This window comes from Dipodomys ordii, unplaced genomic scaffold (assembly GCF_000151885.1).
Source record: "Dipodomys ordii isolate 6190 unplaced genomic scaffold, Dord_2.0 Scaffold73, whole genome shotgun sequence".
Lineage (NCBI taxonomy): Eukaryota > Metazoa > Chordata > Mammalia > Rodentia > Heteromyidae > Dipodomys > Dipodomys ordii.
The window spans coordinates 8,590,363-8,608,681 of record NW_012267289.1 but is presented as its reverse complement, the minus strand read 5'-3'; the positions used below and the strand labels follow the sequence as shown (position 1 = coordinate 8,608,681).

Genomic DNA, 18,319 nt, shown 5'->3' with positions numbered 1-18,319 from the left:
TTGTATTGCATTACGTGTCATGCTGTTTAGCAATTATATTTGTTATAGATCATGAAAAAACTATTTTAGCTCTTACTTGTTAGAAACATTGTCCATAAATCTATAAAATTTTTAATAAAATATTTATTTCATGTGACATTAAAACAGAAACAAGACAAAAATGTTCCTATGTCTATAATTTCACAGAATGATGAATTAGTGAATTCCCTGAAAAGAACTTAGCCTTGGACTCATATCATATAAATGCAATTCCAGTTTTCTGTTTGAGTTAATGGAAGAAAATCTAAGAAATACCAATAGATCTCCAGTCTTCTTTAATTCTACCAGTTTTGGGAAATGGTGAATGGCAGTTCATGGGAAAATTAATCTCATTCAGTTGAGGAATAAATGTTCATTGTAACATAATCTGAAAAAAATGAGGAAGTGTTACAAGAGTATGAAAAGAACTCCATAGTAGGAAAGTGTTTCTAGCTCAGTGCACTATAGAAGAGAGTTTTCTCAGAGAAAAGACATCTGAAGAGGCTTCTTAATTCAGAAAGCTAATAAATTTTGGGAATAGAGTTTTAGTAGACATAGAAAAAACACGAAAAGTTGAACTATTAGAAGATTTCAAACATTCTTTACAATGCGAAAAACAGTGTACAAAATAAAACCAAAGTAAAACAAAACAACCTAATTAATTAATTAAAAAACTGTTAAAAATATGTTAGAAACAATAGCAAGCAAGAAAAACCATTTGAGTCCTTACTTTGGGGTTCATTTTGCCTAACATCAACTTGTCTGACTGTTTCTGCTTGTCTCAGACATATACTAGTTATTGCAAATAAGGGAAACTATGGAACCTATATTTCTTCGTTGTTGTTTTGGGTGTCCCTCCCCCATGGAATAATCCTTGTTTTCACTGTGTTTGATGTTGGCATAATTTGTGGAGGGGAAAGGAAAAGACAAATTGTTTAAATAATGATACAGGTGGACCCATTGCAACAATGAGATGTACAAAATGGTACCTCGCAAAACAAACTTTACAACTTTGAGGGGGATGGTAAGGGCAAACAAAGGAGGAGGCAACAATGCTTGATAAGAAATGTATTTATCCAATAGACACATGAAGAAATGCTCAACCTCCATAGCCATAAAAGAAATGAAAATCAAAACAACATTAAGATACCACTTCACCCCAGTTAGAATGGCAAATATCAAGAACTCTAATAACAATAGATGCTGGAGGGGATGTGGACAGAAGGGAACCTTACTTCATTGTTGGTGGGAGTGTAAACTTGTTCAACCACTTTGGAAAGTAATATGGAGGTTCCTCAAAAGACTCCACATAGAGTTCCCCTATGACCCAGCAATCCCACTTTTGGGCATTTACCCAAATGTTTACAAACAAGACCACACTAAAGCTACCAGCATGACTATGTTTATTGCAGCATTATTTACTATAGCTAAGATATGGAACCAACCCAGATGCCCCTCAGTAGATGAATGGATCAAGAAAATGTGGTATATATACACATCGGAATTCTATGCCTCCATCAGGAAGAATGACATTGCCCCATTTGTTAGGAAATGGAAAGACTTGGAAAAAATTATATTAAGTGAAGTAAGCCAGGCCCGAAGAAACATGGGTCCCATGGTTTCCCTTATTTGCAATATCTAGTATATGTCTGAGTCAAGCAGAAAAGGTCAGATAAGGTGATGTTAGGAAAATAAACCCTAAGATATGTATTCAAATGTTTTTTTTTTCTTTCATGCGATTGTTTCTAATGCATTTATAGGATTATTTCTTTGTTGCTTGGTATGTTCCTCCCCCACAGTATAACCCCTGCTTTCACTGTATTTGATGTCGGTATAATTTGTGGAGGGGAAGGGGAAAAACAAGTCGTTTAAATAAGGATACAGGTGGACCCATGGCAACAACGAGAAGTACAAGTCGGTATGTCGAAAACGAACTTTACAACTTTGGTGGGGGGACGGGGAGGCTTGGGTGGTGGGGGGGGGGAGGATAGGAAGGGATAGGAAGGGGAAACAAAGGAAGAGGCTACAATGCTTGATAAGAAATGTACTCATTATCTTGCCCATGTAATTGTAACCCCTCTGTACAGTATTTTCACATTAAAAAATAAAAAAATAAATGTACTCATTACCTTGCTCAGGTAATTGTAACTCTTCTGTACAGTATTTTTAGAATTAAAAACATCTTATTAATAAAAAATTCTTGATAGCATTTAAGGTTTTCTGAAATTTGTAATTCATATAAAGAGCTTGAAATATATATTACACAAATTCAGGTAATGTTAAGAGGACATGATGCCACCATTCCTAGTAGGTGGCTGGGAGAGAAGAAAGTCATTGTGTGTTCCATTTCCTCATATTGCATACCATTTACAGCTCTGCCCCTTCCATCTAATTCTCAACACTGAAATTGCATACTTTAACTACTAATACAATACAGTACCTCATCCTACATTTAAATCACCTTTGCATTTCTGTGGAACCTTTGTTGGCTATTCCATCATAATGATGTTTTCATTTTTGCAACATGAAACCAGAAAACTAAATTCTCAGATAAATTTACACTCTTCCTCCATAACTTTGAGTGGATTGCCATTGCTATTATGATATGCAAATATGTGTATTTATAATATAGGAATCTTGGTTAATTCATTTATGAATATGTATAGATTATAAACTGTACATAAACAGGTACACACAAATATTCACATATATTTATATGCATATATAATATGCATATATAATAAAGGAAAAATGCAATTTTATATCTGAAAAGATGTGCAATATGCTGTATTTTTCCTTAGGATAATTATGAAAATGTGTAGGTACTATTTAATGAATATTTACAGGTAAAGGATGTCATCCAGCTAATTTCTTTTTTTTGGGAGGGGGGGTCTGGTCGTGGGGCCTGAACTCTGGGTCTGGGTGCTGTCCCTCAGCTCTTCAGCTCAAGGCTAGCAATCTACCACTTGAGCCACAGTGCCACTCCCGGCTTTTTTTATTTTTTGCTTATGTGGTACTGAAGAATCAAACACAGGGCCTCATGCATGCAAGGCAAGCACTCTACCACTGAGCCACCTCCTAGCCCCTCATCCAGCTAATTTCACCAGTTGTCTTGAACACTGACAAGTTTGTATTTAAATCTTCACCGACATACTGACAACATAAAAGAAGATATTTGTTGCAATGATACATTTCTTAATGTGATCATTCAAAAGAATTCATGTTTATATCTATATACATATGTATGACTATATATGTATGTAGACACACACATATAACACACAGACATATATATGTATATATATGTATATATATACCATTTTTTCATTCAGCAAATTTTATTGGTCAGGAGATGTCTGACATAATTATTCTAGAGAAAATATATTGTTACAACTTAGGTAAAAACAAGCAAACAGGAAGTACAACTAGATTTTTTCCCTCTAATTCTAGGTATGAACTTGTTTTGGAAGGAGATGTGTAGACTGTGTATAGCATATTGCATTGTGTTAACAACTGCATATGTATAGACTTGTCAGTAGCTTGAATCTTAACATCCTTTAATATTACTCTACAAATGAGCATAACATCATTGAAGTGTCAGGGAATGAGATTCTATGTTGATAGACCTGTAGGAACAAAATCCTTTACCTGTCTTTAAAAAGCTTCAGAAATTCATTTCAACTATGAAATATGTTTCATTAGAAGCATTATAAAGCAAGAAACTAGAGAGTCACATCAAGGGTTATTTTTGACAAAGTAAGAAAGTAACAAAATGACTGAAGTCCAAGTTATGGTTACGTGGAAGATCTTGGTGTGAACTAGTTATGGAAAGAAATTTATAGACTGCATAGTGTATAGTTAACTACTGCATATGTATAGACTCTTTAGGTTTGTTTGATTATGCATGGTGTGGATCACCATGACTCCCAAAATACTACTCAACTTGTTAAAGAAGGAATAGATGCTACCTTTTTCTGAGTGTGTGGTACACTATTTTTCCTTTGCAATCAGTATAATTGCAGAATGCTGTGTTTTGGTTACTACAGTTTATGATTGCTATCTAGTCATACTTAATCCAGTGATTATGTTGCTGAGTCCTTATGGTCAAAAGACTATGCATCCGATATTGGTTTTATCATTTGTCAGTGGTTTCATTCACAGTGTAATTTAAGGAAGTTATGCAGTCAGATTAATCTGTCAATCCAACATATATCACTGTGTTTGAAATCTTATACCATTGTTAAAGACTTCTATATTGACATCTCTTTGTGCTATCTAACGGTTTTTATTTTTCTGGTTCAAGAAAATTATGTAGCATTGGGCCTATTCTTGTCACTTACACACTTATTCTTTTTACAGTTTTGACAAAGCCTGACAAAAGTATAAAAGCCTTCTCCAACTATAGAGCCATACTTTAACTGTATGTTAATACTATGGCCCACTCCTCTTCATTAATGTTCACCCTGCTTCTTCACAGGAAGATGGTGGAACATATGATGTTGCCTCTGTGTCACCGGTAGAGTGCCCGTTTTAAATCCAATCATCGCTAGTCTGAGAACGAAGAAAGTCCTAGGTTCTCTAAAACTTTATTCTAAAATGAATGTTTAGATATTATATTAATGTCTTAATTTTTCTTAAAAATTACAAAACCCATATAGGAGAGGATTGTGGATGTTCTGGCTCATATCAAACATTTTTACATTCTGATTGTCATGGAAGGTAATAAACTGAATTTTACCAGCTAATGAACTCTTCCAAAGTTTTATGTCAATTGCTCATAAAGATGTAAACAATTTTAATAAAATGTTCATTAATTCTAACCTAGAAAACTAAAACATATTATCTACTAATTTGTTGTATAATAACTATCTTGAGTAATAAAAAATATATTTTCTCTTAAAAGGACATCTAAGCTGGGCACCAGTACATTACTCCTGTAATCCTAGCTATTTAGGAAGCTGAGATCTGAGCATCATGATTCAAAGTCAGCCAGGGAAGGAAAGAATCTGTGACTGATTTACTAAATTTACTAATCAGTAAATTTACTAATTTACTGATTTACCACCAAATAGCCAGAAACAGAGTTGTAGCTCTCCTGGTAGAGCTCTGGCTTAAACAAAAAGCTCAGAGGCATCACCTAGGCCCTGAGTTCAGGCCACAGGGCCAGCACAACAAAAGGATAAAAAGACCTTACAATTATACCTAACACACGAAATTTTGCTGTGTAGTCTGAGAAAATGCAACATCTTCTCCATAGCAATGTGAGACTTCTGTTTAAGTGAATATAAGAAATTCCAGAAAGATTGATATCATTCAAAAGCATTTCATTACACCTTTTTGGAAAATGGTAAATTTCACTTCTTGGGGGGAATTTATCTAAAAAATTAAAGAAAGAAGTCAATCAACATTGCGATGTAACTTAGAAAAAAAATGAGAAGAAATTTAAATAACTAAGCTGTGCTAAATAAGACAAAGTTATTCTTACCTCACCGTGCCTATTTGAAAAAAGAAGGAATAATTTTTTTCTCCTTTGACAATCAGAAGAGACTCATTAACTCAAGATAACATATTGACATAAAGAGTATTGTTAAACATTGGGGAACAAAAGAAAAGAAGGAAATCAAGCCAAAACCAAAACAATAAAAACAGCAACCAAACAATAACAATAACAACAACAACAAAAACAGACATGAAGTAACTGAAATTTGTAATTTACATAGGGAACTTCATTGCATATTACCAAAATTTATGAACATGTATCCAGATACGATGTCACAGTACCTAATGAGTAGCTGGGAAAGAATGTCCTGAAATGATAGATTCCTTCACTTTCTATACTAGGTACATAGCATGATGTATCCACATACATCTCTACCTTTGCCATTTATCTGTTCAAATTAGAATTTTATAATGTTACCTACTGATCTCATTGTGTCTTTCTTTCTGAAATCCATTCACTCGTGTGTTTGCAAAACATGTCTTTCAGGCTGTTGAAATTCTTGATTCCTTGATTCTTGATTGAAAGTTGATATAAAATTCCAAGGTTAAATCAGATCCATCTTTACTAATTTTGATGGATTTTAAGTGCTACATACATGTGTATACACATGCAAATTTGTTCTTATTATACATGCTTACATGTGCACACACATGTATACATATATGCATATGATATACTTGTATATGGACATATATGTTATACAAGTATGTGTTTGAAATACACTTATGAAATTTTTCCTTACTCTCACGTTTATTTGGTACATTCAATAAAAATATGTAGATTTGTTTCTGCAGTTTCTGCCACCACAATTCTCTTAATGAATTTTTTTCTTACCAAAATATGAGCCTTTGAAAGCTTTCTGGACAAAGCTTCACTCTCATAAAAATGTTTTTTGCTCCAAGACTGCTAACACAAAATCCAAAATTTCCTATTTCACATTTTCCATTTTAAAAACTGTTGATTTTATCTAGTTCGAGGTATTTGTCTAATTTTAATACTTTTATTATTTATTTTTTAATTTATTTACTTTATTATTTATGTATTTTTTACTTTACTATTATTATTAAAACTTTTATTATTATTTCAGAGTAATAGTCTCTAATGATATTCACTCAATTGTATCACCTAGTTATAATGTTAGAAATAAATTTATTTTACTGTTATGAGTAGATGCTCAAGAACCAACTGATTTCATAAAACTTAATATTAAGCCAGGCTCCAGTGGCTCATGCCTGTAATATTAGCTACTCAGGAGGCTGAGATCTGAGGACTGCGATTCAAAGCCTGCATGAGCAGGAAAGTCTTGAGACTCTCTTATCTCCATTAAGCCACCAGAAAACTGGAAGGGGCACTGTGGCTCAAGTGGTAGAGTGCTCACCTTCAGCTGAAGAGCTCAGGGACAGTGCCCAGACCAAGAGTTCAAGCCCTACAACTGACAAAAAAGTTATTATTATTTTTCAATAGTTCACAAAGTAGTTTCCATTTAACAAAGCATTTCATGAACACAATGTGTCTTGATCAACTTCACCCTTTCAACCTTCTCACCCATCCTTCCCTTACACAATTGCTTTTTTATGTAAGAAAAGAAATTCAAACATGTTAGCCATATGTTCAAAATTTGTGAGTTCAATTGTTTTCTTAGGATAAGGTAAGGCACAAAGTCATGGACTAGCCTCTAGGCCTTATGCAAACCTACAGGGATTCAATGTCATGGCCCTTCTGAAAACTTACCCTTTCCACTTTGCAATTTCTGATATTTCTATATTCAAGACAATCAAACTTCTCTCATATTTTCATGAAGGCTCCATTGAGAACAAAGTTTTACAAATATTTATTAGAAAGGAGGATTCTTTTACAACTATAATCCACAATTACTGAAACAAATCCACATTTTCCAAAATGTCTTGGAAATTCATAGGCATCCATGATAGGAGAGCATATGTATAGGATACCTCTTATTGAGGACTTGACATTGAATTTCTTTAGCTAGTCTATGTCACATTGGCCTAATGAAAATTTTCATCATAGTTGATTTTTAAGTGAGGGAGCAATGTATTGTTCTGGAAGTGAGAAATACTTTTCATAATCCTGACGGGAAACTGGATCTTCAACTTGGTAATGGCATGTTCAGAGAAACTCATACTAGTCAAGAACCTCAGAAGAGTTCCATAGAACTGAAGTCAAATAAGCCTAAAATATCATCTGTGATGAGAATATTGAAGTAAGATCTGATTTAATTTGTCCAAAGTAGAACTGTGTATAATGAGTAAGTGTTGATTATTTTATTATTCTGTGATGCCTACAAAACCAACTTTCCTCTCATACGTGTCCACATTCACTGTGCCCAGAAACAGAGTTGACATGTTATCCTACAGGGAACCCTCTGGCTATCTCAAAGGAATTTTCTATCACCACTCCATCCCCTTCTGCTTGACTCAGTGTTCAAAACAAACTTCATATAAAAAGCATTCTGCTAAGAATGGCTGATCAAACTTCTCAGCTCAATCAGTGTGCACAGAATTGCTGCTTTTGTTACCAGCAACTCTATTATATTCTATTTTCTGATGCTTCATAGTCTAATGCCTTTTATTTTTGTGCACCAGTTTTGGGGCTTGCTCTTGGCCTGGGAACATTCCTGGAGATTATTTGTCTCTCACTCTCTCTCTTCAAGGCTAGTACCTTACCACTTGAGCCATAGCTCTAATTGGGAGGGGGGGAAGGGAGATGAGAGTTAAAAATCAGAGTTTCACATATTCCCTGCTCAGGTTGGCTTCAAACTACAAACCTCCTATCTCAACCTGCTGAGTAGCTAGCACTAGAGGCCTGAGTCAGCAATACCTGCTAAAGTCTAATACTTGAAAATGGTCTCAACATAATTTTCACTATATCGGTAAGAGAGAATTTATTTATATATTTTACATTCTTTAAATGAGAGTTAAATTGTTACATGATTTGTAGGCACTTAGTATAAATTTACAAGAATCAAAATCAGCCAGATGGGAAATGGATTGAATTATCTTGTTTTTCTTCTTTGGGGGCTCAATTTTTTGATAAGCAAAAATCCTCTAAGACTATTTATTTCTTTAGTGATGTTTTGAGTCTCCCATTTCTTTATTTGATAAAGAAATTGGTATAAAATTAGGGTTCTAAGCTTAAAGATTCAAGTCATTGTAGTATACTTATGTAAGAACTCTTTCTGACAATTCTGATTAATGTTCTATTGTATTTCATTTATCATGTATTCTTCCTAAATTTTTTCCAAGTCAGTTAATATTAGTCCTATATTTTTATCCACCTATGATAATATTTTATTGAGCACTTTGTTTATAAGTCAACATATAGGCTGAAAATCTATTTCCACTGGTCTTTCTAACATTGTAGACTTAACAAACCCACACAAATTAAATTTGATCAGTTTAGCTTATGTATTTATTTTAAATATTGGAGAAAATAAAACTCCAAGTAAAAAATATCCTAACTTAAATTATTGCTAATGATCTTCAATATTGACTTCATAAGATTCCATGTTCAGTTGCATATTTTGCCAAAGATAGTTAATGAGTAAAAAAATGATGCCATAGTAAACAAAAATGGTTTTAAGAGAAATTGGATTTTAGTCTTTGTATTAACAAAGATAAGGAACTCTGTCTGTCTGTAAATACGTATCTGTCTTTCTATATGTATTACTGTATATATTTGCGATTTACCCAGTATGTTTGGTTTACATGTACATAGTGAAGCAATCCATGTAGGCAAACAATTATACATTCCATCATCTTATATAACAATATTTTTCTTCTTCATTTTGAAAATCAGTATTACTAGCATACAATATAATTTATTGTTAATAAAATTACTATTTTCTTGTTGCTTTTATAATTAAATATATAGAAACATTTAGATATAGATGAGCCATGAAATGTTAGTATATTTTGGAAGAATCAACATTTGCATGTGAATTTCAAATCTTTCCCCTTTATTTCATCTTCAGGGTTATTAGAAGATTTGTCTCTTATTTTGTCTTTTCTTCACTTAGCCACATTCTCTTTCATTTCTTTGCTTATTTTAGTTCCTTCTTATTTTCTTTTTATTCATCTCAAATTCCCTCTCAGTGTCATTTGTCCCATTACAGACCTTATTCCTCACTAGATTTTTCTTTGTAATTTCTATAAACATAAATTACATGAAAATATACTATATTGAATATATAGCCTGTATCTACCAATTGTTTTCTATTTTACCAAGTATACTCTTTCATTCTCTTTACTGTTATGCTGCTTGCTTCCATCCATTCTGAATTAGACTCTGTTCTGAACTCTATCATGTGAAACTTTCTTCATTAAAGCCAAAACACATCTCTGATTTTCTACACTTAAATATGTCCCTTAAGTCTTGTTTTTCTTTTTGAGTTGTTATTGTAGAGTTGAAATACAGAGGGTTATAGTTAAATGAATCAGCTAATGATTAATGAGTACAGTTTATTGAACCATGTCTCCTCTTCTGTTAACTCAGACTTTTGTTCTTCTGACCTCACCCATAAGATATCTAATTCATTTCCCACATGGTGTCTAGCAGTTTCATTGCAATTGCTCATCTTTGTTCTACCTTTTATGTGCCTCCCTTACTCTTGGAAATACAACAAACTAACAAGACAAAAGGAAACAAAAACAATAACAATAGCAACTAAAACGTTCTCATTTCCTTTTCTTGCTAGCTATGTCTTTTGCCATGCAGAAGCCCTGCATTTTGATGCAATTCTATTTATTCAGTGTTTCTTTGATTTGTTGTGTTTCTGGGTCTTTAATAAGAAAGTCTCAACCTGTGCCAAAGAGCTCTAGAGTTTCTCCTATTCCTTCCTATAATATTTTCAGAGTATCTGCTTTTACCTCAAGGTCTTTGATCCATTTAGAATTGATTCTGATGCAGGGTAATATATAAGGATCTAACTTTAGTTTTCTACAGGTATTTAGCTAATTTTGCCAGCACCATTTCTTGATGAGGATGTCTTCCTTCCATCCTGTTTTTTTCTTTTGGCTTTCTTATCAATGATTAGGTTGCCATAGGTCTTTGAGTGCATTTCTGGGTTGGTCCTAAAGCCTGTTCTTGCGCAAGTACCAAGCTGTTTTATTACTACTCCTTTGTAATAGAGTTTGAAGTTTGGTATTGTTATTCTTGCAACACTGTGCTTCCTGCCAAGGATTGTTTTGGCTATTTGGGGTTTTGTTATTTCATATGAATTTTTGGATTGCTTCTTCTATTTCATTAAGTAATGATGTTGGGATATTGTTGCATATTGCATTTAATTTGTAGATATACTTTTGCAGTATTGCCATTTTCAGGATGTTAATACTCCCAATCCAGGAGCGTGGGAGGTTTTTCCACTTCCTCTTATCAGCTTTAATTTTCTTTTTCAGGTTTTCAAGGTTTTTATTATAGAGGTCCTTCACTTCTTTGATTACATTAATTCCTAGGTATTTTTGAAGCTATTACAAAAGAAGTTGCTTTCCTGATTTCAGCCTCACTCTTCTCATTGTTGGCATACAGAAAAGCCATTGATTTTTGTGTAAGTCTCATTTCTTTCGTGAAAGTTTCACCTCAAAAACCCTTCAGTCCATGTACTTCTGTCTTTCTATCTCCACATTCCTAAATCTGCATTTGTTTTTCACTGGGGAAAAATAGACCAAGAACCATAATGTTAAATCTATGTGCACAGAGAATGAAATAATTTCTAAGACTTTCTGATTTCTTGAATAGCTGTTAATTTCTGTACTTCAAAGAGAATCATATGAGCCATTCATCTGAGAAAAGGGCTCATATGTACCCATGTAATACATGATGTCCACACTGAAGCTCTTCAATATAGTTTCAGTGTAAAGGTATCTTATTCTCTTTCTTTCTTTCTGTATGTTTAATTTACTCACAACTATGCCTCCAAGTCTTATGGAAACATCTAAATCATACTAATTCTTCAGTCTATTTGATATGCATCAAGTAGATGTTAGAGCATGATCCTTAAATAGATTAGACAATGAACAAGATTTTAAATTTAATGTATATATATATATATATATATATATATATATCCATTTAATGTTTTGTAATGCCAGAGATTGAACCAATGCCTTCTATACATTTGGAAACCAGTTTACTTATATCAATTTAATTTTTCTTGAAGCTACTGCTCTTTGCTTCATTGCTCACCATTAAAGTCTACCTTTTGTGTACTGCAATCCTAGTGAAGGTGCATTCTTAATTCATTTGATTTATATCTTCTGTTACCTTTTTATTGCAAATGTCACTATATGTGTGAATTAGGGACTGCAATGATGTTCAAGGGACTGTAATGTATACATTCCTTCATAATTGAAATATTGACTATAATTCTACAATTAGAATTTATAATCTATATTATTTAACAAGGGTCTTCCAGCACATGGATATGCCTAACCTGGTTTGAGAATCTCTAAGAATGTTGCAGTCCCTGATTAGTACCCCTGATTCTACTGTTCTCTCCCTAAAGAAATTTTATATGCTATAAATTTCAAATTTAAAAGTTCTCTCACATAATTACACATATTAAAGCAACTTAGAGGAAACCTATCTCTTTAATAGTTATGTGACAATCCCTCCACATTATAATTGAGAGCCCCCAAATACCTTTACTCTAGTACATGAACCATGTGCAGGACATGAAATATCCAGTGCTAATTAGTGATTTTATATAAGGTGGTCAGAAGCTTGCTTAGAAGACCTCTCATTCCAATCAAATTCATCATACCCTATATATTTATAGAACTGAATTAATTTAAATGTCACTTTTAATTTAGTAATCTTCTGTTATAATAGTAAGATGGAATACATGATGAAAACTATACTAACTTAATTCAACTCTCCATCCATAAAATATAGACTGTAAATCTTAGTGAATGTTATTTCGTATTAATTGTGTTTAATTTTTTAGGACATCCAGTGAAGACATGAAAAAAGAAAATACGACAGTGGTGACAGAATTTGTTTTCACAGGACTTACACATCAACCTCAGTGGAAAATCCCTCTGTTCCTCTTCTTCTTTGTGGTGTATCTTATGACTATTTTGGGAAACTTCAGTCTGATTGGTCTCATCTGGAAGGACCCTCATCTGCACATCCCCATGTATTTATGTCTCGGCAACTTAGCATTTGTGGATACATGGTTATCATCCACAGTGACACCAAATATGTTGTTAAATTTGTTAGACAAGAACAAGTTGATCTCTTTCTCTGCATGTATGATTCAGTTTTTTTCTTTTGCAGTCAGTGTAACTGCAGAGTGTTTCATTTTGGCAGTAATGGCTTATGATCGCTATGTAGCCATCTGTAAACCTTTACTTTATCCAATGATTATGACCAACAAGCTCTGTATGCAGCTATTAGTTTTATCATATTTTGGTGGCTTAGCTCATGCTGTCATTCATGAAAGTTTTTTATTCAGTCTAGTATTCTGTAAATCCAACGTAATTTATCACTTTTATTGTGATGTTATACCATTGCTAAAGATTTCTTGTACAGATCCTTCTCTTAATTATCTCATCATTTTTATCTTCTCTGGTTCAATACAAGTATTCTCCATTATGACTATTTTTATCTCTTACACATTTATTCTTTTTACAATATTAACAACAAAGTCTGAAAAGGGAATGAGAAAAGCCTTTTCCACTTGTGGAGCCCATCTCCTATCTGTGTCTTTGTACTATGGTCCCCTTCTCTTCATGTATGTGCATCCTGCTTCTTCACAAGCAGATGACCAAGAGAAGATCCTCTCTTTGTTTTATACTGTCATAGTTCCTGTTTTAAATCCAATTATCTATAGTCTGAGAAACAAGCAAGTCATACAGTCTCTGAAAAAATTATTGAAAAGAAATATTTAGACCTTATCTTACTATCTTCTTTCATTTTATTAAAATAGTTTTAAAACTGGAGAAATTTATTTATATTGTGTCATGTACAATGTTGTTTTGCAGTTATATTTGTTATAGAACATGAAAAATCAAGTTTTCAGCCCTTAATTTATAAAAACATATATACAGTTGATAAGTGAATAGTGTTTTAATAAAATATTTATTTCACATGTCATTAATTTAAAATATCAGGCGAAATTTTTATATGTTTGTACGATATTATATTATAAATTTACAGAGACGAAATTGTGTATTCTATGCAAAGGACTTGGAATTACACTCTACATAGAAAATTCTACAGTATAGTTTGGGACTCATGTTATACTAATGCAATTCCAATTTTCTATTTGAGTTAATACTAAAAAGTCTAAGAAATATCAATAAATATGGAATCATTTGTAATTCCACCATTTTGGAGCAATAGTAAATTGAACTTCTTGGAAAAATTAATCTCATTCAACTGAGGAATAAATGTTTATTATAACATAATCTGGGAAAATGAGAAAGACCCATTGTAACAATGAGACGTAGCAGACACTATGTTGAAAACAAACTTTACAACTTTGGGGTCGGTGAAGAAGGATTTGAGGCTGTAGAGAGAGAAGGAATGGTAGGGGAACAACAAAGGAAGGGTACCAATGCTTGATAGGAAATGAACTCATTACCTTACTCATGTAGCTGTAAACCCTCATGCAGTGTCTTTACAGTAAAAAAAATACTTTAAAAAGAGACTACATACCAGGAAAGTGTTTCTAGGTCATTACAGTAGAGAGGGAGTTTTCTCAGAAAGAAAACATCTGAAGAGGCTTTTTAATCAAGAATGCTAATATATTGGATACAAGAGTTTTAGTAGACATAAAAAAACATGAAATTTGAAAATGAATATTAAAGAAAACTCTTGATAGCATTTAAAGGTTGTTGAAATTTGTAATTCCTTTAAAGAGCTTGAAATGAATATTATTAAAATTCAGGTAATATTAAGAGGATATGATGCCACTATTATTAGTAAGTGGCCAAGAAAAAAGGAAGTCTTTGTATGTTACATTTCCTCATTTTCCACACCATTCAACTATCTATTTATAGCTCTGTCATTCCATCTATTTCTTAACACTTCACTCCCATACTTTACTGTCATAATGGAAGTCCTCATCCTAAATTCAGATCGCCAGTGAATGTCTGTGAAATCTTTCTTTTATATTCTATCCTATTGATATTCTGATTTTTCCAGACATGAATCCAGGCTAATCCTTCACATTAAGTTCTCAGGCTAATTTACACTCTTCTTCAGTAACTTTGGATGGTTTGTCATTGCTGTGATAACATGTGAATATGCATATATGTATATTTATAATAGATATCGTAAGTTCATTTGTTCCTGAATATATAAATTTTATAAATCATATATACATACAGAGGAATGCACACTGCTACACAGAAACACTCACATATATATTTATATAGATATATATATATAAAATCCAAATTTTTATATCTGAAAAGATGTGCAATATGCTGCATTTTTCCTTAAGAAAAATTATGAGGGATGGGGCTGGGAAGGTGGCTCAGTGGTAGAGCGCTTGCCTTGCATGCCTGAGGCCCTGGGTTCGATTCCTCAGCACCACATAAACAAAAAGAAAAAAGGTGGCGCTGTGGCTCAAGTGGTAGAGCGCTAGCCTTGAGCTGAAGAACTGAGGGACAGCGCCCAGGCCCAGAGTTCAGGCCCCACGACCGGACCCAAATTTATGAGGGAGTTCCGGGAAAATGGCAGAGGAGAAGCTGGAGGCTAAACAAGCTCTCCCATAGAAAGCAGTTTTAGAGTTCCAGTGAACAGTCCTAAGCCAGAGAATCACACAAAGTGTGCCTTCACAGGACAGAGAGTTAGGCCAGAGAGGGAAAATCCAGGCAAGGAGACAGATCTGAGCTCTTGCCAGCAGCCGCCACTGCGGCGGGGAGATCTCCATCTTGGATACTGACAAAGCTTGGCTAAGCTGCAAGCTCCAACACAGGCCTTGGAAGAAAACTAGAGACATTTAGCAGGACACAAGAACCTAACCTGAACTGCCAAACTCAGGGAAAAGTCACCCAGCTTGAGAGTCAGCCCAGGGAGTGGCTTTCTTCAGTGGGTAATCAGAGCCAGAGGCTGCCCCTCCCTTTAGCAGCCTTGACAATCAATTGAAATTCTGTAAACAGAAATCCTGACAGTGGCTCCAGGCTGGGCTCTGTGAGTTTCTCACAAACTAGCCCCCGGTAAAAGCTACTGTTTGCTGAAAGGCCTCAACTCTACCCAGAACTTAGCCTCATCACAGCATCTCCAAACTTCAGGAAAAAGCCATCTCCCTCTATTGTGATACTCAAAGCAGATCTTCCTCCCATTGAACTAACCTGGAGGAGGATCACCAAATCCTGGGTAAAGCAGAGCATTTTTCTTCCTGTACAAACAAACTGACTTAAGAAACCAACCAAGCCACAGGAAAATCAAACACCACAGCAGACCAGAGACTCCAACAAAGGCTGGTTACAGACACAAGGGAGATACAGGATTTTTCCCACCGCTCCCCCCAAAAAATCAAAGAACTTTTTTTTGTACCATTTATAAAAAAATTTTTTTCTAAATTTTTTTTAATCTTTAATTTTTACCTTTTTTGAAAAAAATGTTTTCTAGTAACTTTTTTCCTCTTAGAATTTTATTTTAGGGGTATATGTGTGTATGCATTTTTCCTTTTTTTTGTTTTTTGTTTAGCTCTACTGAACTTCTGATCTTTTTTACTTTCGTTCTTATACTTTTCACCTTTTCTTCTCTTTCATTCTTCTTTATGTGACTTAATTGTTCTGTGCATCCTCAGAAAAACACGTAGTCGATTATTAGACCTTATCTCCCATTGTGTACACACTTAATCCACAAATTTATTACTCAATTCAAAACCTCTTAGACTTAAATTCCTTAATAACAGTACTACCTCTTTATACCTATATAATATTTTAAGTATTTTTAAGTTTTTCACATCTCCTTTATATTCCTCCCCTTCTCTCATTATATTCACGTTCTTCTCTGAATAGTTTTTCATTTCTGTATTTTTAATTTTTACCTTTCTATTTTTTATGGTCTCTTTTTATTCTCTTTCTCTTTCTTCTTTTTTTCTCTCTCTCTACTTTCATACTATCCAACCTATTCCTATTTTTTACCCACATTTCTTCCTAAACCTAATAATTTCTGGTTTGCCAAATTCTTCTTTGCGGTTTGTAGCCCATTAATATATAGTTGTTTGATGTTGACTAGATGTATCTGTTGAACTAGATTGTATCTGCAGACTATTGACTGTGCAAATACAGACTTTGGTTGATGCTTGCCTTCAGATAGTGTTCTAGCACAAAACTGGTGTTATTTTCATCCCAAATGGGCAGAGTAAGCTGGAAAAACACAAGAAAAATGGCAAGTCCAGGTATCTCAACTCCCACTCATGATAACCAGGGAACAGAACAGATAATGAATAATCCAGAGGAGAGTTCCCAAATAACTCTACAAACACTCCTGGCAAACAAGATAAATGAAAAGATTGCAAACATACAAAGGACTTTGTATGAGCATGATAGGGAGAGAGAGGAGGCAATCCAAAGGTTTCTACAGGAATATCATGAGTGTGAGGAAGCTATTCAAAAATTGATACAGAATTTGCGTGAGCAGCTTGAGAATACTCGAAGAGAAAGGCAGGAATGGTGTGAGCAGGCTGAGAACACTTAAAGAGAACTACAGGAATGGCATGAATGGGAAGAAGCTAAGCAAAGAGTAATACAGGAATTGAGAGAGCAGGATGAAAATACACAAAGATCAATAAAGGCATCAGAACTATGTTTCTTTATTTACTTATTTTAATATTTTTATTTTCTTTAATTAGTTGTACCAAGGAGTTGCCACTCAACACAGAGCAGTTTATGAATCCAGGGCCTCTTGACCAATGTCATCCCTTGTAACATTCACGCCCACCCCTCCTGTCCCAGCCTTTCCCTTTTCACAGCTTGACATACAGATTGAAAAATCACTATAACATTTACTCCAAAGAACTGTGTCAATTTACAGAAATAAGAAAGTTGAAACTAATGCTTTCCATTTAGTTGCAGAAATGAGGTTAAATAATGAATGTTTTTATAATGTTCTCTAGATGATCATATGCATACAGAGTGTCATTTATCGGTGTATGCATTGACACTGCTGAGGAGGGTAAAGAAATAGGTTCTAACGTTTCAAAATGCAGTCATGAAGACATAGTCACATGTTCACTGTCTTCAGTAGTATTCAGTAAATAGTATTGTCTGGGTGACTAGAAAGAAATTGGAAAATTGAGACAGAATCCTTACACAATTTGATTTGAGAAGTTTGTAATGTAGCATTCTCTGAAGATCTGAGAAAGTTGCATCTTGTAGTATATATCTAATAGAGATATGTAAATAATGATTGGCAGTCTTTGGCTTGGATAGGGTTTAATTAGAACCATACATACAGTAAAGCATAGACAACAATAAAAACAGCAGGTGAAAACTTGAAATGTTATGTAGAGTGATATAATCAATATGTGTGTTTCAAGTCTCAACTCTCCCTCCCCTCTTCAGCTCATGGCTAGTGCTCTACCACTTGAGCCACAGCGCCACTTCTGTCTTTTTCTGCTTATGTGATGCTGAGGAATCAAACACAGGGCCTCATGCATGCAAGGAAAGCCCTCTTCCACTGAGCCACCTTCCCAGCCTCTCCTTTCTCACTCTTTTTTGGGGGAGGTAGAGGAGGTGGGGCTTGAACTCTGGGTCCTGTGCTGTCATTCAGCTCTTCAGCTCAAGGCTAGTGCTCTACCATTTGAGCCACAGCACCACTTCC

The 18,319-nt window shown here is 34.1% G+C and overlaps 1 protein-coding gene across 1 annotated transcript; it reads left to right on the top strand.

The window, feature by feature from the left end:
- The first annotated feature begins 12,495 nt into the window (after window positions 1-12,495).
- Window positions 12,496-13,425, top strand: LOC105991485 (olfactory receptor 183-like). Its single transcript, XM_013024123.1, has one exon. The coding sequence runs from the start codon at window positions 12,496-12,498 to the stop codon at window positions 13,423-13,425; it is 930 nt and encodes a 309-aa protein (XP_012879577.1).
- The last annotated feature ends 4,894 nt before the right edge of the window (window positions 13,426-18,319 follow it).

Excerpts from the sequence above, each read along its gene's own strand:
- LOC105991485 (XM_013024123.1), top strand. The coding sequence starts at position 12,496 with ATGAAAAAAGAAAATACGACAGTGGTGACAGAATTTGTTTTCACAGGA.